This window comes from Alosa pseudoharengus, unplaced genomic scaffold (genome assembly GCF_046254945.1).
Source record: "Alosa pseudoharengus isolate Yale_2024_CS ecotype anadromous, Long Island Sound unplaced genomic scaffold, YU_APseudo_1.1 YU_APseudo_1.1_scf_12, whole genome shotgun sequence".
NCBI classification, from domain to species: domain Eukaryota; kingdom Metazoa; phylum Chordata; class Actinopteri; order Clupeiformes; family Clupeidae; genus Alosa; species Alosa pseudoharengus.
This window is the reverse complement of record NW_027468587.1, coordinates 35,510,706-35,534,638: the sequence shown is the minus strand read 5'-3', so window position 1 is coordinate 35,534,638 and position 23,933 is coordinate 35,510,706. Positions and strand designations below refer to the sequence as shown.

Sequence of the window (23,933 nt, the reverse complement as noted above, 5' to 3'; positions counted from 1 at the left end):
TTCTATGCCAACGGTTATTTTTTCTGAATAGCATTCGTATGGTTAGTTTAGCCAGGACTCGGAGTGACCATGAAAAACACCATTTCCCAATTTGCCCTCTTCCGTGTTTACGTTGTCCCTCCTTCCTTTCCATCCCTCCTCCCTCCCCATTTCCCCCAATGAGGCCGTGGTGTTGGTATCTTCGGAGACACACCGGAGTAGCCTACTAGACTACGAACATGGCTGACACGGAGGGCTCCGGACTAGAGGAGGAGCCGGCCGTTGCTGGAGCTCCGGAGGCCGAAACACCCCTCTCGGCCCGGCCGCGCTATGTGTCCTTTAGCGAATCAATGCAACCTGCCGTTGGAATGGTCAGTCAACTGCTGGGTCAGCCAACGGCCTCTCTTAAGTTCGACAAAAACATCAAACAGGCCTTCTACAACACCGGGGCGATGATTTTTGTTGCGATCTGTTGCGGAGCTGCGGTGCTAGTTTACTTCATCTTGGAGGCGTTCCTTCGTCCGCTGCTTTGGGCCGTGCTGTGCGGAACTTTCCTACATCCGTTCAAGCACTCTCTTGCCCGTGTCTGCCGCTCTTGGCTTCATGGACTTGAGGAGACGGGAACCCCGGTGGTACTGGGGACGTTGTTAGTTCCGGTGTGGTGTGTCAATTATGTTGTTGACATGCTGGGTACATTGGTGCTGGAACGGTTGAAAGTACTACTGGTCATATTTGCAGGAGCTCCGTTACTGTATGTGCTATACCTGTCCTGGACCCTCATTGGAATGCAGGTAATACTCGGACACGTCTGGACTGCCATCTCTCTTGCACTGGATTGCTTCAGCGCCGTGTGGGTAAGTACAAAGTGATTGCTAGCATGGGTCACACAATGGGCGTGACGCTATTGTCCCTGTCCTGTCACTTTCAATGGTGTTTTGGCTTGTCGGGAGGAAGAGGGCGTGGCAATATATAATTCAGTTCAGCCTTCTGTTCCCAAATGTTTCTATATTTGTCTCTTGAAGAATCTTCATGTGACCATCTGCACGTTGGAGTGACTGACTGTTAACTAACCTAATAGAAGGGATGTATTTTCCTCTGTAACCCATGTTGAATGAGGATGTAGTATTATAATTAGGAGCTTGACAACCTAATCCCTGATTGAATTGGTATCTTGTGGTGTGGTATATGAAAGAGTGGCACTTAAGCTGAATATGAGAGTGGTGTTCTCTGGGACTCAATCAGGTGGGCACCTTAGTGGTTGGCTATGTTCTGGCGGTGGCCTTCAAGTGGACCCCAGGGATGGAGGGTTACCTGCGGACCATGTCTGTTCCTGTGTGGACTATTCTCATATTCTACCTTGGTGAGGGGCAAACCATTAGCATAATTATACACACTCACAAACATACTGTAAGTACACTGTGACTTTCAGCTTCAGCTTCTCTCCACTTCACCCCTCATACTGGTGTGTGTGTGTGTGTGTGTGGGCTGAAGGTCATGGTTCTTGTTATAGCCCTGGGTCATAGATTCTATATTTAGTGAGTGAAGTAAAGGGGGAACTTTTGATCTTTCTGATAAAATGGTCACAGACCCACATGCTTGCAGAGCACATATATTTAGGCCTTTGACATTGTCAGTTGCCACACATTTGGAGAGTTCAAATACTGCCTACACAATACACCCAGGTGCTCACATTTCTGTTAGTCATTTTGGCATTGAGCTGACCCATTTTACAGTCCTGCCGTATTCCTCTCCCTATATTTGACGTACTATCTCTCTTCCTCTTATCTCTCACTCCCCTCAATCCCCCCTCCCCACACACACACCTCTATCTCAGTGTCTTTGGCAGGGTCGTGGAGAGTTCCTGTGTTTGTATTAGCAGTGGTACTGCTCTTCATTGGCTCACAAGAGAAGCAACCCACACCTGGTAGAAGTAAGCAGCCTCGAGACTCAAGAGTTCAAGTTCTAACACTTCAGATGCATTCCTTGTGAAACTGAACGGTTTATCTCTCCCTGACTTTCTCAATCTGTCTTCCTACCTCTCTCTCTCCCTCCAGCTGAGTTGTCAGGGCAGGTGTTGTCATTTGCTGCCAGCACCCTTTTCATGGCCATATCCTGCAGCACTCATGCACAACCTAAAGGAGAGGAAGAGAAGAGTGACACAGCACCACCACCACAAGGTACACACACACACACACACACACACACACACACACACACACACACACACACACACACACACACACACATTCAGACCACAAACATGTCACACATTCAGACCACAAACATGTCACACATTCAGACCACAAACATGTCACACATGCACATGCAAGTCCATTGAACTTGACTGTGAGATGGTCTCTCCCACCTCCAGACTCAATGGACGGACCTGGGCCATTTGAAGGACAGGGGCGCAGTCGTGCGCGTCCAGAGCTGGGTGCCATTCGTCAGAAGAAGAGGGCCAGTGACATCTACTTTGTGCTGCTGGGATGGGCCTTCATCGTGGTACAGATATTCCTCAACCTCTGGATCATACAGCTGCTCCCCATACCCGTAGCTGGTACAGTCTTTTTCTCTTTCTCTCACTTTCCCTCCCTGTATGTGTTATGTGTGTATGTGTGTGTGTGTGTGTTTGCTTTTATTAAGTTTATAGGTGCGTTACATTGAATGGTTTCAGCAAAATACATTGATGAACTGTATGTGTGTGTTTGACACCAAGCTACATAACCCACTCAAATACAGAGTGTCTGAAAGTTTGTGTTGTTTGGTTTGTTCAGATGTTTGAGGTTTTGTCATGACGGCCCATTTTTGGTCCCTAACCTGAATCTGCATATGTGTGTGTGCGTGTGTGTGTGTGTGTGTGTGTTCTAGTGTGGCTTCTGAAAAAAGCCATAGTGCGCTTTGGTCTGAAGGGTTTTGCAGAGCGCACTCTGTCTTCCTGGTGGGTCAGACTTCAGCAATTCGTTGGAGAAAGACAGGAAGTGCTTCTGCCTGGACCAATCAGGGGCCTCTCTCAGTTCCTGCTCCGCGTTGACACCAAGGTAACACCCCTTGTGGCCTTGCCCACTGTCAGATCGTGTCCCTTACACCAGGCTCCTGTCACTGTTGTTAAGGCCTTATCATGTCCCCCTTTCTCGTAAACAGGTCTAGCCCATGTGTTAAGGGTGAATGGTGTGTGAGTGTGTGTGTTTATGCAAGGGCAAGTGTGAATGCCTCAGTGGAGTGTTTTATGTTTCATGGCAGAATCCCTGGATATCAGGGGATTTCCTGAGTCTTGTGGTCTCAGGGGAAAAAAAATAGTTTTGATATCATTCACTGATATCATTCTGGGAAGACACACTTGAGTAAGATTCTGCAAGCCAAGTGTTTATTGAGCTCAGCGCCAGATACATGTACTAGTTCCATAAGTTTAGTGGATAATTCTAATGTTGTCTGACTAAGACATGTTGAGGGAACTTGCACAGCTGGACCGATAAGCTTCAGAGTAAGTTTCAGCACCTCACCATGTGTGTGTGTGTGAACGCCTCACGTATTGTTGTGATGCCTTGATGATGCTCCTCCCTCAGTAGTGTGCCTCCCTACCACCTCTACCCCAAGTCTGCCACATGAGACGGCACTGGACAGGGGCACGTTTCCCAAAACTATAGTTGCTAACTAAGTCAGCAACTTTGTTGGTTGCAATGCGATTTTTCTCATTGCCAACCAACTAAATTGCTAACAGGTTAGCAACTATGGTTTTGGGAAACGTACCCCTGATGGTTACTTTTCATTTTGTCCCCAAGTTTTTGTTTTTCACAGTCCAAGCACAGACTGGACGCTCCCCTCTCCCTGTCCAATCACAAGCCTGTCCCTCCTCACCCTCCTTGTGGCCCTCCCACTCCCACACCTAATCTAAACTGATCTCGTCCCCCAGCCTGGAAACCATGTGATGTGCTGCTCAGACTGCACTCGTTTTCTCTGCTTTCTCTCTAATCCCTCGTTTGTCTCTCTCGTTTGTCTCCCCAAAGCTCTGGCATTGGCTTAACCAGCAGGTAAAGACCCTCAACAATAGTCCGGAACAGATAGGATCAGCCAAAGAACGAAAGGGAACGCGTGAAAGAGTGTGTGTGTGTGTGTGTGTGTGTGTGTGTGTGTGTGTGTGTGTGTGTGTGTGTGTGTGTGTGTGTGTGTGTGTGTGTGTGTGTGTGTGTGTGTGTGTGTGTGTGTGTGTGTGTGTGTGTGTGCGCACGCATTAGAGGCTTGGACTGATGCTTTTACTCATCCTCTGCCATCCCTCCATCTCTGGCTCTGCTGAATCACACGCTTTCGCTGCTCGCGCTGACTGAGTGCTGCACTGGAGCTGTGGAAGGGCATGCATAGGGCCTCTGGTCAACACACTCCGCTGTGCACACACACACGCTCGCTCATTACTGTACACATAATCACTCTTACCATGTAAATATTCAGATACATGCACAAGCCATCCAGTTTCCTCATACACTCACAGCCAAAGAGAGTTTATTTGTGCTCTCACAGAGGTGCGCTGTTTGACTTATGCAAAGTTTGGAGGAAGACCTTTCCACAACTCCTCTGTATGGTTTTGTGTAGTGTGTGTGTGCGTGTGCGTGTGCGTGTGCGTGTGAGTGTGCGTGCGTGTGTGTGCGTGCGTGCGTGTGCGTGTGTGGCTCTGCTTTGTGGCAGTCGCAGCCAGATGCCCTGCTGGAACCACGGTAATGGTAAAATTGGGTGAAGGCCCAAAAACTGTGCGTCAGTTGTAGGGGCCTACTGGGTCTCCTCTCTGGATACCATATCCAAGGAGGACTGTCTTGGTGAGGGTTTCCAGCATAGAAATAGAATACCTAGACTAGCAATACCGCCACTTCAGTGTTCAGAACTATGGATTTTTATGTAAGTCCTTGATGCCATTCAATGCCGCTATGCCTCTTATTGAATATGATATAATTATTGAACGTATTTAACAAAGCATGCCTGAGCATATAGTGTTGTCATCAATGAAAACATTTCTTAGGTATTCTATTTCTATGATTAACAGGATCAGTGTTTTCTCCTTGTGTGAATCCCAGCTTATAGTAAACAGTAATGCAATTCTTCGCAGTACTGGTCCAACCCTTAATAGATTAACTGCATTAGAAGGCTTCAGGGGATCAGTAGAACTTCATAACCTCCATGTGTGTTGCGTCAGAGCTAAATGACATTTGTGCAGCGAGGAGGACACTGGTATTATTTTATTTGATTATTACAATCAGTATTGATGTGCGAGGGGATTTTCCCCTGCGTAACGCATGGAAATTGGTACTAACAGCCTTCCATTGCATTAGCTGTGTTCCCCCTCCTGTAAGGACACAGCTATGAAATACCAACTTATTAAGACCCCAGGATGACTTAATAATCAGCATGTCTGTTTCCCAGGTGATGTGTGTTTGCGTGTGTGCATATGCAGTGAGGTGACGAGGCAAATGCCGACTCATGGTTTTCAGGGCCTCTGGGTCTCACCGGGCTGGAACAAGAACCCGAGAGGTCTCTTAAGTTCACATGGGCGCACACGCACACAGACACACATGTACACATGGACATTTCAAAAAAGTTTTGTCTAATTTGTCCTCTGTGTTTTGCTCTCTCCTTTCCACCTTCTCCGTCACTCTGCATGTCCTCTCTCTCTCTCTAGATCATCGTGTGGCTGGAACGTTGCCTGGATAAACTTATTAGCATCTTCATCATCTGCCTGCTTGTTACTGGGACTTTGCTGATGGCCCTGCTGCTCACAGTCATGGTATTGTGTCCCTACTGGCTTACCGTACTGCATCATAGTCGTTTACAACATCTCAAAGGCCACGGTGTGTGTTCTGCAACACCATTCTGACTGTCTGACCTCTGATGTGTAGGTCCACCATGAGAGTGTCCACATCGTTGAGGTCACAAGTAACCTGATCAATGAGACGGTCTCCAACCACCCAGAGTGGGCAAAGTAAGACACTGTAAAGGGCCGTTCACACCAACAACGATAACTATAACGATAACTGTAGAGAAATATGGTTTTCATTAATATGAATGACGACGTTCACACATAAACTATAACGATAACGACATGAAGAACAATATCGCTCACACTTTCTGAGTGATTTTGAGAATGATAAAAAGCTAACAGCCAATCAAAACCCATCTTATTTAACCATCACATTCATTAACACAAGGAGGGACTGAGCTTATCGTTGGTCTGTGTGGATGTTTTTATCGTTATGGTTATAGTTATCGTTCCTGGTGTGAATGGCCCTTTAAACCATGCACAATCAATCACTAGCACTACTACTGCAGTAGGACCCAGACTATGCACACTGCAAGCACTCCCATTATTAGGAACATTTTGTAGTGCACAGTACAAAGCATTTTTAATCTCTACTGTTTGTGTATCTGTCTGTGTATGTGTGTTTATGTTTTTTTTGTGTGTGTGTGTGTGTGTGTGCGTGTGTGTGCATGCAGCTGGCTTCCAGAGGCACGAGTTGTTCAGAATGCCTTAAACTCGGCTGCAACCAATGTCTACCAACATGGTCGAGAATGGATAACACATAAGGTGACCGTGTGAAGTTTGTGTTTAGGTGATAAAGTTTGTGATCTTAAAAGGGGGTATGTATGGCGCGTGTCTGCATTGTCCTCATTCATTGTCCTCATTCATATGTGTGATGTCCTCGTATGGTGCTGAGCAGCTACACAAAATGTTGGGGGACAAGGTGAATCACACAGCAGTCATAGAGAAGCAGGTGCTGGAACTCTGGGACCGATTGTACCACTCTTGGTTTGTGAAGGTAAGGTTTTGTACTACTCTGCTCTCTCTCTCTGACATACAGAAACTCGTATATCAGATCTATGTAACACACACACACACACACACACACACACACACACACACTCACCCAGTGGGGTTGTGTTGCAGAATGCCACACACACAGGACGGCACCGCCACCATAAGTGGCATGTGCAGAGACAGAACAGCTGGCTGGGGGACATTTTGGACTGGCAGGATCTGGCCTCCTTCCTGCAGGAGAACATTGAGACCCTTCTATCGGTGAGTGAGTGAGGGTGGGGGTGAGCACACTACACCTTCAGCTACCTAATAAGTAAGCTTTGGCAACAATGACTTCATTCATTCATTCATTCATTCATTCGTTCATTCATTATTTGATTTGATTTGATTTGATGTGAGATCTCCTTTTATATGGGCCCAGTAGTCTTTTGCTTTTGTGGGAGAGTGTGAAAAAGTGTTTTAGAAACAGTACTATTAATCCTAGCGGATTTGTGGACACTGTGTGTGTTTTAATGTATGTGTTGAATGTTTGGCAGATTTTGGAGTCTTTGTGGATAGTGATGAGTCGAAACTTGGGACTTCTCATCTCTACAACGACCACTCTGTTAACGGTCCTATTTCACAGCGGCACGGCGCTACTCAACTTTGTTTTGTCTCTGGTAACTCTCTCAGTCTGCTTTCATGATGACGTTGCATATGTAATTGGTATTATACTAATATGTACAGTATAATGTATAATAAGATGTAAAGTAGATAAGTATAGTTTTATACAATACTGTCAAAGATATTATTTGAAACTAGTAGATTTAAGGCACATGATGAAGTTTGTCAAGTTAAAGGACAACATTGTGGTAATAATAACACGTGTAACCACACACACATATATGGACACATCAAGAGGGAGGAACAGCACTCGGTCATTTCAGTAGTATTTGCTATGTTAGCACTAACATACTGTAAGTAGAAAGAGGAGCTGTTACCTCAGTTGCAAATACCTCATGACCAATAACCACTGAAAACTCTTATGCTGATTGGCCATACTCAGAAGACAGTTGAGAGACAGCTTGTTGTGGGCAGCAGTTGTGGTGAGCGCTGGTTAGTGCTTCGGACTTGTAACCGGAGGGTTGCCGGCTCGAACCCCGACCAGTAGGCACGGCTGAAGTGCCCTTGAGCAAGGCACCTAACCCCTCACTGCTCCCCGAGCGCCGCTGTTGTTGCAGGCAGCTCACTGCGCCGGGATTAGTGTGTGCTTCACATCACTGTGTGTACACTGTGTGCTGAGTGTGTTTCACTAATTCACGGATTGGGATAAATGCAGAGACTAAATTTCCCTCACGGGATCAAAAGAGTATATATATATTTATACTACTTACTTATACTATTTTAGTAGCTAAAACATTTTAGTTTAGCACAAAAATGGCACTGAAAAAAGGGTCATGGTTTTCAACCAAAACTAAGGCAGTTGAGTTGAGAAATAATGTAATTTATATATAGAACATAGCACAGCGTAGCACAGAGGTCTTAGAAAGCAGCTAATGGAAATGTGATATTCTTACAGCTAATGGTTATGTACAACAGATCTCTCTCTCTCTCTCTCTCTCTCTCTCTCTCTCTCTCTCTCTCTCTCTCTCTCTCTCTCTCTCTCTCTCTCTCTCTCTCTCTCTCTTGTGTGTGTGTGTCCTGTTGATGTGCAGGTGATCTTCCTGACCACACTCTTCTACCTGCTGAGCTCCAGTGGAGAGTACTATAAGCCAGTCAAATGGGTGATCAGCCTCACCCCTCTGTCTCAGCCCGGGCCCTCGTCCAACATCGTCGGCCAGTCAGTGGAGGAGGCCATCAGGTGTGTCCTGAAATACACCTCCACGGACACACACAATATTACTTCCATATGCTGCCAACATGTTAGCATACTCGCACACGTTCAGCAGATGTTGCAGTTCCTAGTGGTAGGCACAGGAGGGAGCCATTGAGTCACAAAGCACATTGTTGTCTGTTGTGTGTCTGCTGATTGCATTCCTCCCTCAGTCTCTTCTCTTTTCTCTCCTCTCTTCCCTTAGTCTCTTCTCTTCTCCCCTCTCTTCCCTCAGTCTCTTCTCTTCTCCTCTCTCTCCTCTCTTCCCTCAGTCTCTTATCTTATCTTCTCTTCTCTTCTCTCTCCTCTCTTCCCTCAGTCTCTTCTCTTCTCCTCTCTCTCCTCTCTTCCTTCTGTTGTTTTCTCACTTTGTTGTACAATACACTTCTTTTCACTGAAATGTTTTCTTCATATGTTCCTCTATGCTTGCATAATGTTTGCATAAAAATGTATCTGCTATCCTGACTGTGTGGACAGATACAAAATCTTAAGAAGGAGTCTATTTTGTGTGTGTGTGTGTGTGTGTGTGTGTGTGTGTGTGATGGGGTCTCTGCAGGGGGGTGTTTGATGCATCACTGAAGATGGCAGGCTTCTACGGTCTCTACACATGGCTTACACACACTGTCTTCGGCATCAACATCGTCTTCATTCCCTCAGGTGGGTCAGGCTCATGACATGCATGCCAAACACACCCACCTTCTCCCAGCCTAAGTGGCCCTGCTGCCTTGGTCTGTCCCTCTCAGATCTCCGACAGAGAGATTCGGAAGTATTAGAGACCAGGAAGTATTTCCTGTGAACACAGTTGATGACACGAGAATTGTTGTCAAAAATTTTTCTTTGAATGCATTCTGATTAAGTGTGACTCACTGTCTGTATGGATAAAGTCACCTAATTTACAAAGCTTAAACATATACTGTATGGCAAACTTGTGTAATATTTTTAGTTGACAGAAAAGTTTAATTGTTATTGTGTTTTTGTTCATTAAACCATACAATTAGCTGGTGGTGATTTGAAGATACAAGTGTCAAAATATCCATTGGGCTTATTGGATCACCCATACAGTCCCATACAAGTGCGGTTAGCGCATGGCGCTGTGATTGGAGGCCCAGTGAGTCAGGGATTAGGTGTGGGCCAGATCCTGAGAGGGAGACTCCTTGGCACGGCTCTGGGACCAGGGCTTAGCAGAGCGGAAACCGAGCGCGCTCAGTCAGTGCGAGGCTGATGTCACCCGGAGGTTCCTCCGTGCCAAGGGCCCGGTCGCACCTACTGTCAGCATACTGTGGCCGTATGCATCCCAACACATGCGCGTCCTATATTTAAACCTCTCGGCCCGGCTGCTGGAGGTGGCCACATGGAAGACAGCTGATATACTTCTCACACACGCACGCACGTGTGCACACACACACACACCCACACACACACACACACACACACACACACACACACACACACACACACACATACACACACACACACACACACACACACACACACACACAGACCCAGCACTGTCTGTAAATGGGATTGGGTTGCATGGTTATTCTCCTCAGTCCCCACCCGCCTGCTCTGTCCCTCTGCTCAGGTGTGTGGATAGGCAGAGGATGTCACCCCTAGTGGCCTTGCTTGGGTTGGTTGGTTTGTTTGTTTGTCAGACAGACTCTGTTTACTCATGCGTAGAGCAGCCATCTGCCCAGTTTATCATCATTCTGCTCTCTGTGTCTCCCTTCTTGCTCAGTGGCTTTCCCTCTCTCCCTCCCTCTCTCCCTCCCTCCCTCCCTCTCTCTCTCTTCTCTCTATACTTCATGTCCTCCATTATGATGCTGCTCAAATATGGACTTGCCCAACCCTTTTCATGAGAGTAGTACAGTGTGCGCTTGTGTGAATGGCAGTGGTCTCTCATTAGCAGGTGTGGTGGAGCAGCAGGTTTCAGTCACGAATCCGCTGTTGCCAGTACGTGTCACTTTGGGACAAAAGTGTCCGCTAAACATCAACTTGAACAAGTTAAGCTAAATATCTGTCTGTCTGCCCCTCTCTCTCCATCTCTTCTCTCTCTCTTCTCGGTGTCGGTGGGTTAGCCATGGCTGCTATCCTGGGTGCTGTGCCATTTTTGGGGACGTACTGGGCAGCTCTGCCAGCGGTGCTGGACCTGTGGCTGGCTCAGGGGGAGGGATTGAAAGCGCTGCTCCTGCTGGTCATCCACCTGCTGCCCACATACTGTGTGGACACCGCCATCTACTCTGACATCTCAGGGTATGTGTGTGAGTGTGTGTGTGTGTGTGTGTGTGTGCGAGAGAGAGAAAATAGTACTTCTATGAGTGACTGCTGTATGTTTATTACATACTTATGTAATATGTGCATACTTTAAAACATGTGTGTATGTGTGTGTGTGTGTGTGTGTGTGTGTGTGTGTGTGTCAGTGCCGTGAGTTAGACGGTGTGGGTGAGCGCCTCCACTCCCTGTTTGGAATGCAGACTCTGTTCTCCCCTCTGTATGAATATTTAACAAGCCCTCATTCCAATCAGAATTCCTAACAAGCTGGAGTTAATTAAGAGAGAGGCAGGCGGCTGAGTGAGCAGGTGAAAATGAGCCCCTCAGCCAAAATCATCAGACAGAATAAAGAACCCAGCGTGCCAGACTGGGGACGCATGTGTGTTTGCACGAGCACTGGAGTCCTGCCCATGTGCTCTGGATACTAATGGCAAACCAAACATGGTGTGCTGTGAATTTGAGTTTCCTTGCTAGTTGCGTGCAGCCATGAATGTGTGTTAGCAGCAGAGAGATAGTTAAACATACTGACAGGGTGGAAGCTAATTGAATGAAAGGCCTGAGGATCAATCTGTTAGGCCGAGCTGCATTCAAGTACTCAGTATATTATGGTAAATATTTCTGTGTGTGTGTGTGTGTGTGTAGTGGAGGGCATCCGTACCTGACGGGTCTGGCGGTTGCAGGCGGCGCGTACTATCTGGGCCTGGAGGGGGCCATCATCGGGCCAATCTTGCTCTGCATCCTGGTGGTGGCGTCCAACATCTACAGCGCCATGCTAATGAGTCCCAGCAGCGCACAGGCCACTCCAATACAGAGCTACCAGAGGTACACACACACACACACACACACACACACACACTACACCTGTGCATGCACTCCTACATTTGCAAACAGCCTGAAGCTAGTCCTCTATGTCTTCCTGTTCCCATAGAATGTATTATTTTATTTTGATGTACTTATAGACATAGCAGTAATCATTCTTTCATCAATTCTTTAAAATATGTTAAACTGCCTCTTTTCCTTTCTCAGTTATTCCTCTCTCTGATCTCTCTCTCTCTCTCTCTCTCTCTCTCTCTCTCTGATCTCTCTCTGTCAGGCCGTTCATGGACACGCCGACGGTGCTGAAGGAAGGGAGTGAGTGAAGAAGCGGGTGACATGTCTGCAGTGTGTCTGTTGTCATCTCTCTCTCTCTCTCTCCGTCTCACCCCTCTCTGACGCCATGGCGGTGTACCATCCCCGAGGGGTCTCTCGCGCCGCTCAGCAGTGGCTGTGCCGAGGCACCTACAGCAGACCACCCTCCTCCTCCTCCTCCTCCTCTTCCATTAGAGGTCATTGTGGCAAGACCCGTCTTTTCTCCAATGGGCGTTTCCTCTGAGCTTCCCCTGCCAAGGACCACAGGGCGTCAACCACGGCTGACCTCAGCTCAGCCCAATAAGCAGATGCCAGTCACCTAACAATGCTGACATTGACTAAACTAGCTTTCTAACGCTAAACCAACTTTAGACTGGCACTCTGCTGCAAACCAGTTTTAAACCTGCAATGAGACACCTTGTTAAAGCAGCTTTTGGTGAGATGCCACTCACACTAGTACACTAGTATAAACAAATGTTGGTACCATGGTCCTAATTGAAGCTCCATCTTAAACATTGTCTTCAGTTAGAGCACCAGGTCCAGCTTTGAATACCTCGTCTGTCACAACACTGAGTCAGTGGTGTTTTGGTCACAGTTAAATATCTGATCCCACCCTTAGCTGTGCCGTTTGGAATTTTGATAATGACTGAAAGCTACTCTATGAAGAGCTTATTTATTGCTTTTGCTCTCTGTGAACTTGCCCAGAGAGACAAGTCACTCTATCTGAAATGACATAACCAATCAGGTTTATTCCTTTGGGGATGTGCGATTTAGTGATTCTGATGAATTTGTTTGGCAGATGAGTTTTGCTGAAACGGTTGCCCTAATATAAAAGAGCGCTGGCACTGGCTAGTGCTGGTCAGACGCCCTCAGAGGGTTTAGGACACTATCCGTGTCCATCTAAAGATCTCAATAGTTTTGAGAATGCTCTGTCATGTCTTATCTATGAATGCTGCCTTGGAGTCTGTTATGTAGAGTTCGTCAGGCAAAGGTGTTCTGGCCTGTCATATGTGTTACCCATGCACATACACACTGCACACTCTAAGCACACACATTTGCACATCCTCTTTGTTTGCTTATACACTAGTAGGATAGGACTTGAACAGTTTTGAGTGATGGCCTTTTGTCAATAGCATAGCAGATATAATGGCACACCGAAACACATTTAAATGAACAAACTCACTTACTCTCCACTCAAGGGTGGCTCTCTTGTTCGTGTGTGCAATTATTTGTATGTCGCAGTGGAATTATTCTGCTCCCAGTTAAGTATTACTACAGATCTACATGCTATTTGCCTCTTTCGCCCTTAACATGCCAAGGTATCACTTACGGTCAAAAGAATGGGCACAACTCTCCCCATGACAGGCTATTACAGCTCCACGCTGTAACTGCATCGGAATGGGACATTTACCTCTTAAAATGTAAATCTTACAAATGGCTCAGTAGAACTTAATGTGTTGAGTTTAAGGAATGTCAAGGTCTGAATAGCGTGTTACTTGAAAACAAAAGTAATTTTATTTGGATGGTAGGACATATTACTGTTCAGTAGTCTGCCTCTTAACATAAGGTTCAGAATGTTCACCTCACTATTCAACCTTTATCAGTAGAAAGTTTCTCTACTCAACCAGGGTGTATGCCTGGTACTTTGGGTGTGCACATACACACACACACACACACACACACTCTCACACACTCACACACACCTCAGGAACATGGCGTAAAAATTACTGATCCTGTGGTACCACTGCCTTGATCCCATCCTTAAAAGTGCACTCCCATCCAGTCTTAAAGATGGGTTGAGTATGTAGCAGGGAAAGGTCAAATGCCAGTTATCCAATTATCATTAACCTTATTGACCTTAAGGTTTTACGTTTTAGATATCTTTAATTATGCACCTTTTGTCCATGCCCTACCAAATCCTCTAGAAGCACTTTGAAGGTGAAACATATTTGGAGAATCTGCTACTGTTTACACCAAATAGTACTCTTAACTTTTGTTTTGTTACGTTTTTTTTTTTTTCATTTCTAACTTTCTTTAGGCACAATAACACTGCTGTGTTGTTCATATGTGTTGCTTGTAGTATTCCTATACTTTTTTGTTCACCCTATTGAATGTCATGTGTTTTTTACCAACATTCACTGGTTGATTAAAGGTTTGAAATATTCATGTTGTAATAGCATTTGCTTTTGTAAAGTCACATCCATGAGTGGTGTACAGCTGCCGTGCACACACTGGAATGTGCACACACTGGTACCCTGGTCGCATTCAAACTGACACATTTCCCAAAAGTCATTGAGCCGCCACAGTATGATGAAAGAGAGTGTTCTAAGTGAGTCTCGTGCTCTTAGATGGTACTTGCTCAAGAGAGCCCTCAGGAAATGCACCACAGAGCAATGACAATGTCATTCTGTCATTCAGCAAGTCACTGGTGAACCACACGCAACCCCCAGGGCATGTATTTCAGGTATATATTGGCTTACTAAGCATTCTTTCATTTAATGACAAATGACAGTAGCATAAATACATGTGGTTGTTTTTGTCCACACAGTTGGGCTCACACAGAGTATACATGTGGCCTTGTGATGAATGTGTGTTTTGTTTCATGGATTGTCTCGTTTATTCGTGCTGTTTTGGTTACAGCTGACTCAGACAATAGACAATAGGCACGGAATGGGGAAGGATCGGATGATCTCTGTGGTTTGTGGAGGAAGGGGCATTTAGTTGTGTGGGGAGGGTTCACGGCTGGATTGTGTTTTCCACACATGGCACATTTTATCCACCGGAGGGCAGATACTTGCCCTCAGCATTCTCCCTCTAGAGGCCCAAGCCCAGAGAGGAGCGTGTAGAGTCACTATGGGGGGAAACCAGAAACAAACACATAGAGCAGAGCCAAACCGCTTTCTTCTCACAAACCTTCTTGATTTTTTTCTGTTACATTCATTTTCTATCATTCACCACTACACTGCTGCCCTGACACAATGCATCAACTGGTCTCTTTGTGACCGGAGGCAGTGGGCAGCCCTGTATAGAATTTAGAATGTCCCATATCAGTCCACACCAACACCAGGTGGGCAGATTAGGTTCCTTTTACCACCAATATCTGTGAGCCAGCATCGTTCGGACTCTTATTAAAGGCTCCTATTACAGCACTGACCAAAGGGTGTGACCTTATAACCTATCAAAGGTCATCACTGGCTGATGAGGTCGCTGCTCTCTGCAAACAAGGGCTTCTTTGTGACCCAGCCTGAGGGCATCCTTTGAGTGACCCCTCCCGCCCACAAGAGAGGTGTGATTGAAATCGATCAGTGCTCACTTGGCTCTTTCACAGGGAGCAGGGGAATATTGACTCACTCTCCCTCCCCCCTCCCTCGTCTCATCACCTGCCACTCCTGTCCCTGAGCCCGCGCCGACGAGGGAGGACGTGGAACAGGGCGCTCCATACCACTCCGCTCCATACCACTCAGCTCCATACCACTCCGCTCCATACCACTCAGCTCCATACCACTCCGCTCCATACCACTCCGCTCCATACCACTCAGCTCCATACCACTCCGCTCCATACCACTCAGCTCCATACCACTCCGCTCCATACCACTCCGCTCCATACCACTCAGCTCCATACCACTCCGCTCCATTGCGCCCGTCCTTCCTCTCACTCTGCCTTCCCACACCTCTTCCTCGCTCGCTCGCTCTCTTTGTCACCACCATCATCTCCCCACCTGCTCTCTCTCTCTCTCTCTAACTTTTTCTTTCTGTCTAAATGCTTCTGTGTGTCTGATGGCTTCATTACAGTGTGCTCTCATCCGTTAAATGACAGAGGCGAATAGACTGATGAGGTGTGAGAGTTGGGGGAGACGTGTGTATATGAGTGTGTGAGTGTGTGTGTGAGGCCGTACGTGCCTGCGACTGGGTGTTGAATACTGGTGTTGTAAAACCTGTCACCATTGACATCATAACCATTTTGAGTATTGAAGCTAGCTGTGGTGCAGAGAAAGAATCTCTTTCTCTCTCGCACACAAAAGAAACACAATCACAACTGTGGAACTCACAGGGTAATTATTACTATCAGCATTGATTAAGCGGATTAGGCTCTCTGTACTGAGCTGAGTCACCAATTATATTTCTGGCACATGTAATTGTGAAATTGTTGTATAATTTACAGACCTCAGTATTTGTATCATTCCCTCTCTGTAACAGAGACAAGTTACTCCCTCATTCCCACAGTTTTAACGGAGCTGGTCAAGTTCACTTGTATCTCTGTGCTGAGGGTCACAGGTGTCTGAGTGTGGGTGAGTGTGGGTCAGTGTGGGTGAGTGTGGGTCAGTGTGGGTGAGTGTGGGTGAGTGTGGGTGAATAAGAAAGGCTCTCATCTCCCCCAGTGGCTCCTTTTCAAAACATGGCCGCCAAAAATATCTGACACCGTGTCAAGTTCACAGGCCGCCTCTAAACCATAAAAAGGATCGTCCATCACACCCAGCCCACGTTCTCCTATCAGGAGGTGCCCGGTCCAGAGATGTGCCGTTTGGAGCCTGAGTTGATGCGTGGACTGCAGGAGGGGAGGCAGCAGATGTCTCCTTTGAAGAAAGGAACACCTGGGGACACCTGTCTGAGATGCTCCCCCATCAGCCATGACAGCGCTGTCCCCTGGGTCCATGCACCTCTGCTTGAGGGTAAGATGCACTATTACCAGCGATGGCCTTACACACCACTTCTTATGCACTGCTTTGTAACTCATCTATCAAATGCATTTAGGTCATTTGCTCTCAGCCTACAGCCTAGTTTTGAAATCTACTGCCTTTAAGTACATAGGAGGCATCTGAGGCACTTATGAGAGTTATACATTTAAAAAGCCTGTAATATCTTTTGGACTTGCCCTGATGATGGCCACAATGGCAGAAACACATAGACCTGTTTTAACTGAATAGACAAGTGAAATTAAAGGCTTTTAAAATGTATAACTCTTGTGAATACCTCATATGTTTGCAAAATGTTTGAACTGTTAGGATCCCTAAAGTGAACCACCAGTGAGTAGCATGAGCACCAGAGGGTCACCCAGCCTTAGTGAATGTCCTATTTGTATGTGCTGTATTTCATGTGAAGTGAGGCTATCTATGTGAATGGCACAGAGCTTATTATTATTTGTTGGGGTGAGGCTAACATCCTGGGCCTCTTGACCTTTCACCGGGGCCTCTCCTGCGTGTGAATCTACTGTGGCCATTCTCTGTGTATGATGCATGCTGTTGAGCAACCAGGGCGGGCCTGGGGAGAGGATGAAGAGTTTGTGGGCGTCTGCCCAGAGGCGGGGCGCTTGTGGACAGTCCCCGGGGGAGTGGCTCACACCCTCCCCAGTAGAACCGCTCCGTGTGCCAGACGACTGGGGCTGGACTGGGACCGCACGCTCTCTAATCTCTCCTCCAGGACAGTCCAATCAGCCCTCTCTGCCAGCCTGCAGAGCTGTCCAAATGCCATATGTAAATGTGCTATTCTACAGGAATGCTTATGATGGCACATATGTCTGGCTGAACTCCCCCCATGAGCGTTATTCTCAACTCGGCGTGTGTGTCGAGCGCCACTCTGCAGGAGACGCCGTCTCTGCATGGAAGCACCCCACAGATTCCGCCTCAGGTAGCGAGGCTCAGTGCGACTGCTCTGTTCTTTGAGGAGAGCAGCTGGAGGTGCGGAGCACGAGCAGCGCAAGAAAGGCGGCTTTGTGTGCGTCTGTGTGCACCAGGAGCAACAGAGAGGAGGGAGGTCTGGCCCCGAGGCCGAGATGTCAGTATGGTCCACTCTCCATGTGTTGCACTAGCCCAGTGTGACTGAATGGACTGTGAGTCTGTGGGCTGTGGCTTCACACTCATTTTCTGGTCCACGTGTGCAAAAATAGAGAAGCCCTTTGACTGTTGGGTGGAGGGCTTCACGATTTTACATAAGTCAAGCTGCCCTTGGCAGGTTTCCGACTTGTAAAAGAACAGACAAGAAAAAAAAGTGAATGACTTTGCATGTGCCTGTGTGGGGGTGACACATTTCATTTAGCATCCAAGGAGGAGGCTTAACACTGATTAAGAACCAAATGAATAATCAATATTCAATTAAAGGAAGCACGAAAGTGATATGTATGGAACTAATCAGGAGCGATTTCATCACCACACGAAGCATGTGAAGGTGAGAGAGAGGAGTTGAGCGTGACTGTGAATGTGGACATAGGCATGTATGTGTATGCAAGTGTGCTCTATGAGCAGGGCCAAACAAGTAGCCGTGTTTGTAGGCTAGACTGGGGGAGAAAATAGTAGTGTTTGTAGGTTATGCTGGAAAGTGGCCGTGTTTAGGCTAGACTGGTAGAGAAAGTGGTCGTGTTTGTAGGCTAGACTGGGAGAGAAAGTGGCCGTGTTTGTAGGCCTGTGTGTAATGTGTGTAAGCAGGGGCAGAAACAAGGAACGTGTGAGATTGAGCAGATGTGGGAAAAGGAAACATCTGCTGTGTTTGTGTTTATATAGAAACAGGCAGGAAGTGTGTTGGTGGTGTGGGTGAATGGAAGCCAAGAGGGCTTTTAATTTGTAGTTTAATTAGTAGCTCATATTGATGTTTAGGGGAAGTTGCATATTTTATTGATGTGTGAATTAAATGTGTTTATGTAAAATTAAAAACCTGACAGCATGGAATTAAAAAAGGAGACCCCGGAATGTGTGTAAACGGTTTTTATTTCTCCAGCCCGTGGATCACTCCAGCCTAGAGAGCACTCCTCAATCATCTCCTCTTCCTACCTCCTCAACACATCCCTCCATTTCCTATAAAAAACTATGACAGACACACTCGACATTCACACAGACACACACACTCATGCGCACACAAGTGGAGATGTACGGGGGCGGTGGGCTGCCTGAAGCACAGAGGTATCATTAGATTGGAGGAAGCTGTGCATTAGCGGTAGCGGTAGCATCTCTAGTGAAGTACAGGGCCAGTCACTCAAACAAACACACTGGGCGCTGCCATGTTTTCTTTGTAAATCATAGTTCTAAATGGCACCATTGAAGTCAGTGTGGTCAGTGGCAAATACTACATGAGTGTCATACTCGTACTCAAAGCCAGGGTCACTCAAAGTCATTTTGTCTATTTTGTATGGTTTGTATTTACTTGTAAGTGCCAAAAATGTTCAACAGTGATGTTCAAAACCACAAAACATACAGGACTGAAATGAAAGACTGCGCAAACTGATATCACTTGACCTCCAGGACCTTGTCAGCTGAGCCAAGTCAGAGGGATCCTGCCTCCCTGGCTCCTGGCGTAAACTTGATCTGCGTCTCTGCTGTGTCACTGTGACATCATGTTTTCCCCCCCGTGCCCTTTCTCCTGACATTCCTGTAGAGTGTCGTCTTACTGCAACCACTTTTACCGTCTCAGCCACGTGAACTGGCCAATGGGAATAATTCGAATAATGCCATTTTAAAGATCGATTATGTTTAAAAATGAAAAAGCTAACAGTGAGTACCATTCGGCTGATTTTACAGCCAGTCGCTCTTACAGAGTGTTCTGTTCTTTAAGATTGAAGGGGTTTTTCTGCTGAGAGAAACGGGGGCTTCCAACAGTCTCAAATCTGAGTGCTGATCAAATAGAGCTCCACGGAGCAGTGGCATAAGAAGCTTTAGTCTCACGGGGCCAGAGAGAGTTCAGAGCAGGAAGAGGACACCTGCAGAGGAGGAGGCTCAGTGCCATGCGCGGGGGCGCTCCTCATACACGCCAGAGGTCACGAGAGGTCAGGGGGGAGGACAAGCAGACGTCCACCTACGTATCAAGTCATCCACTCATAAGCTCACTCCCACAGACCCACAGGGCGACACCACAACACATGCTGCGAGTGCCACACTGGGCAGATATGAGAAAATCAGACACATGCATACACACACACAGACACACACACACACACATGTAAACAAACCAAAAATGACACAAAGTAAACCAAAATAAAATATCAACGGAAAAAGGTAAAGAATGAATCTCTTTAGAGTGATCAGTCCATGGTGTGTGCACAAACACACACACACACACACACACAAACAAACACACATTCAGGCATGTATCCTTGAGTGAATGTGTGCGCACACGTGCACGTGCACATACACACACACACACAGAGAGAGAGAAAACATGCAAACACTGTTTCCGTAATGGTGATAATAAATGATATGACAGCAAGTCTAACAATTGAGTAATTGACTTTAAGAGGGAAGTGCTAAGGTCACCTGGAAGACACGGACCTCTCTGTGTATGTGTGTGTGTATGTGTGTGTGTGTGTGCACATAATACAGTATGTGTGTGTGTGTAAGTGTTTACGTGCTACACACATCGGCAAAGACACAGGCCACAAATTAATACAAAACAAAACCGGTAAACAGAGAAGCTCAACGTTAACTCACTTACGTGGCACTGGCATCAACACCAAATCAGTAACTTACAAAAACAAACCTCAGAAAAACAAACATCCACATGAATATGGAAGTGCTCCCGTCCAGCCACTTGGGTCATTCTAGTCCTGGACTAGTCCAGAGCCGGACACCTTGTGTAATGATCAGTGATTTTAGCTTGATTGATTAACTAACTGATGATCAAACGCTTTGAGTTCCTCAGGTTGGGCGGCCTTCCTGCGGATTCGAGTTTGATTGACAGGTGAGGTCACCCGGTTAGCAGTTCTGTGTGCCAGCAACAGGGGGAGCCGTTCCTCTGGTGTGGAGGTCCTTCAGCTCCCCACTGGCCCTCGCTCAGTGGAGGGGTCCACTGGGGCCTGCACAGTCCATCTCATGAGCAAGTCTCCATAGCATTTCACCAACACACACACACACACACACACACACACACACACACACACACTTCATTTCTGCTCACTCTTCTCCTTCTGAAATGTTAAAAAGGTTTAAATAAAAAATACCGAAGGAATAGACTCTTCCGCTCTCTCCCCTTCTATCACACACATGCACACACACTCCAGCATACATTACCACCTCTCTCTCACACACGCACACACACAAAGGAAGGCTGTCTCGTAAACATAATTGATATGCTCCTCTTTGGAGGACGATGAGCGCACCAAACTGATGTCTCTCTTTGCAGCGACCGAACGACAGAGTCTCTCTCTCCGTCTCTCTCTATCTATCGGGTGAAATAATGGGCTGATCTGTTCTTCCATCACCGAAGGGGGAAAAAAAAGAGGAGTTCAAGACATCTCAGTCCTAAATCTCTCCCACTCTCTCTCTCTCTCTCTCTCTTTCTTCCTTTCTCTCCTTGGTCACCCTGTCTCCCCGGCGTGGGCGTGGGTTGCGCGCATGCACGTGCGTGTATGTGCACGTGCGCACGCGCTCAGATCATCTCGGGGAGTGTGACGTTGCGGAGCAGCCACTGCTGGGAGCGGCTGCCGCTGCAGTCCCTCACGCTGGGCACCTGCGTGTCCTCCTCCGAGGCCTTGTCCAAGCACTGATTACTGTTCACGTGCACCAGAGTCAGCCGCTGCACACAGGACAAACACACACAGGGAAACAGACCCACAGACACATTACATTACATAACATTACGTTATAGTACCTAGGTACGCTGCAATGATTAATCAATTAGTTGATGACTATTAGATTATTAACTAACTATTAACTATTTCGATAATTGTTAATCGGTTTGTGTCATTGATTCTTCTCTGACTGAAGCTTTCTAAACTTGAATATTTACAGCTTCACTTACTCCTCTATGATAGTAAACTAAATATCTTTGGTGTGTGGACAAACCAAGGCATTTGAAGAGATAATCTTGGGCTTTGGGGGGAAAAAAATGAGATATTTTCACAATTTTTCTGGCATTTTACCGATCAAACAACTAACTGATTAATCGAGAAAATAATCGTCAGATTAATCAACTATAAAAATAATCGTTAGTTGCAGCCCTATATTACATTACATTACATTGCATTGCAGTACATTACAGATGTAGATGTAGAGTCATTGTCACACAACAAACAGAAATCAATCTTCAGTTATGACAGTAGGGTATGGTATGTGCGTATTTGTGTGTGAATGTGTCATATGGATTTATAAACTGCGCTGTTGTGACCTTGAAGAGTGACCTTTCTTGTCAGTGTGGCACAGTGCTGGAGAAGGCACTAGCAGCGCGAGTCACAGCATGCTGATTGTGTTACAGCCTGACTAGCCTGCAGCTCCCTGAGCTTTATCTTAGCCCCCGCTATCTGCCTACATCCATGCAAACCCACAAACACATTGATCCGATCTGATACAAAACAAACACCTCACCGCTATTTACCTGACCAAACACACTTGACGGGTAAACATGCTGGGTGTGACGAAATGTCAATGATCAGTGTTAAACAAACACTGATGTAGATGGATACGTTCATAAATAAATCCTTTAACAAATGAGACTAAACCCCAAATTTAGCCAAATGACTCAGCACAAGAGCTCCAATGGCTGGCCAGATTACAGTCGAGAGTGAGTGAGGAAGTGTGTGTTTGCAACTACTGTATGTGAGAGGGAGTGTGCGCGCAAGAGATCACCTTACTCTTCCAGGCTCTCACAAAGACTGCACTGTATCTAAAGTTCCTATATCTGATTGGGACACACACATTTAGACAAACACACACACTTGCTCACACACACCTCGCCGTCTTCAATCCAGCTAGTCTTACATTACCCACCTTTAGCCTTCTTAACTGCCTCAGTGAAGCTAATGCTTCCTGTAAATCTATTAAGCACAGCCCTCCATGTTCGTCTAGGCTATCTCACCGTGCCAGAGAGCCCAGCCATACTGTTGTCTTTGTGCAGTTGGGACACCCAGTGACTGAGCCCCAGGATCCCCACGCCTCAGCCCCCCTCCCTGCTGCCGTCTGCACACAGAGCACCACTGGGCCTCCGCACTCTTCACAAGACAACAGCCTACAGCCTCTCATCTCGTCCTCACACACACACACACACACACACACACACACACACACACACAGCTTCTCTTTCCGATGGCCTTTTTTTTTTTCCTTCTCCTCTGCGTTCTCCTTCAGCCAGCCTACTTCTCTGGGCATAGCCTGGTAATTCCCCCTCTTCAGGAAGAGAGGGAGGGAGGGAGGAGTGTTTCTGAAATTGGAATGTGAAGTGATTTCTGGTCCATTCTCTGGGCCGCTCTCTCAACCCTCTCCCTCTCTCCCCACCGCTCTCTCCTCACCCCATTCTCTCCTCTCTTAGATCTCTGGCGCCCTTTAAAAAGAGCATTCAACTGGACATTTAGATTGAATGACAATGGCCTCCATCTGAAACCCTCACAGCTAACTGTGTGTGTGTGTGTGTGTGTGTGTGTGTGTGTGTGTGTGTGTGTGCTCACTGAGTAAGCATGGGAGTAGTGAATCAACAGCTACAGGCACAAGCGCACACACACGCACACACACACACACACACACACACACACACACACACACACACACACAGACACCACACACTCATGCCCATGCAGAGGGCTGGTTTAGGGGTGAATGTGCTGAGCTAGATGCTTTCTGACTTTTTTGCCCATGGGCAAATATTACCAATCACACAAATATGTACACACTTGGCTTTGAGGGGTTGTGAGATGAACATGGGTATGTTCATAAGCGTGTGCAAATAGACACACACACACACACACACACACACACACACACACACACACACACACACACACACACACACACACACACACACACACACACACACACACACACATCTTGGCTTGATACACACAAACTACAGGAGCATTTTATTTCAGCTAAAGATTCCTCTAGGTTGAGAATTGACAGGCACAAACATACAATCTCAAACACAAACAAACAAACACACACACACACACTCACCAGAGGGTCATACTCCCACAACTGGTTGCCTTTCAGGTGGTGGCACTTG

At 46.7% G+C, this 23,933-nt stretch overlaps 2 protein-coding genes across 5 annotated transcripts in view; one reads left to right on the top strand and one right to left on the bottom strand.

Annotated features, from left to right (window-relative positions):
* Positions 1 to 218: 218 nt before the first annotated feature.
* tmem245 (transmembrane protein 245) lies at positions 219 to 14,187 on the top strand. 3 transcript variants are annotated; one of them, XM_076281105.1, is made up of 18 exons: positions 219 to 833; positions 1,222 to 1,339; positions 1,814 to 1,909; positions 2,034 to 2,156; positions 2,351 to 2,536; positions 2,848 to 3,017; positions 3,984 to 4,007; positions 5,642 to 5,746; positions 5,859 to 5,941; positions 6,454 to 6,544; positions 6,678 to 6,776; positions 6,905 to 7,036; positions 7,312 to 7,434; positions 8,470 to 8,615; positions 9,184 to 9,284; positions 10,703 to 10,877; positions 11,538 to 11,717; positions 11,989 to 14,187. In XM_076281105.1, exons 1-18 carry the CDS (start codon positions 219 to 221, stop codon positions 12,032 to 12,034), a joined length of 2,613 nt encoding a protein of 870 aa, XP_076137220.1. In that variant the 3' UTR covers positions 12,035 to 14,187. The 3 variants fall into 3 exon arrangements, with proteins under 3 accessions (XP_076137220.1, XP_076137221.1, XP_076137222.1); XM_076281106.1 differs by lacking the exon at positions 11,989 to 14,187 and adding an exon at positions 11,922 to 11,972; XM_076281107.1 differs by lacking the exon at positions 3,984 to 4,007 and having other exon boundaries at positions 264 to 833.
* A 4,195-nt stretch (positions 14,188 to 18,382) lies between these two features.
* The window catches only part of galnt1 (UDP-N-acetyl-alpha-D-galactosamine:polypeptide N-acetylgalactosaminyltransferase 1), a 43,530-nt gene continuing 37,979 nt past the window's right edge, over positions 18,383 to 23,933 (bottom strand). For both annotated transcript variants that reach the window (XM_076281104.1, XM_076281103.1), the window contains 2 exons: positions 23,885 to 23,933; positions 18,383 to 21,518 (listed from right to left, as the gene is read on the bottom strand). The exon at positions 23,885 to 23,933 is cut by the window's right edge and continues 86 nt beyond it. In XM_076281104.1, coding sequence (XP_076137219.1) covers positions 21,372 to 21,518; positions 23,885 to 23,933 — 196 coding nt within the window. In that variant the 3' untranslated portion in view covers positions 18,383 to 21,371. The remainder of the gene's footprint in view (positions 21,519 to 23,884) is intronic.

Bases quoted from the DNA above. Each gene is read 5' to 3' on its own strand.
- tmem245 (XM_076281105.1), top strand. From the start codon at position 219: ATGGCTGACACGGAGGGCTCCGGACTAGAGGAGGAGCCGGCCGTTGCT. The intron at 3,018-3,983 runs GTAACACCCCTT...GTCTCCCCAAAG, and splicing joins TGCTCCGCGTTGACACCAAG to CTCTGGCATTGGCTTAACCA. The intron at 4,008-5,641 runs GTAAAGACCCTC...CTCTCTCTCTAG, and splicing joins GGCATTGGCTTAACCAGCAG to ATCATCGTGTGGCTGGAACG.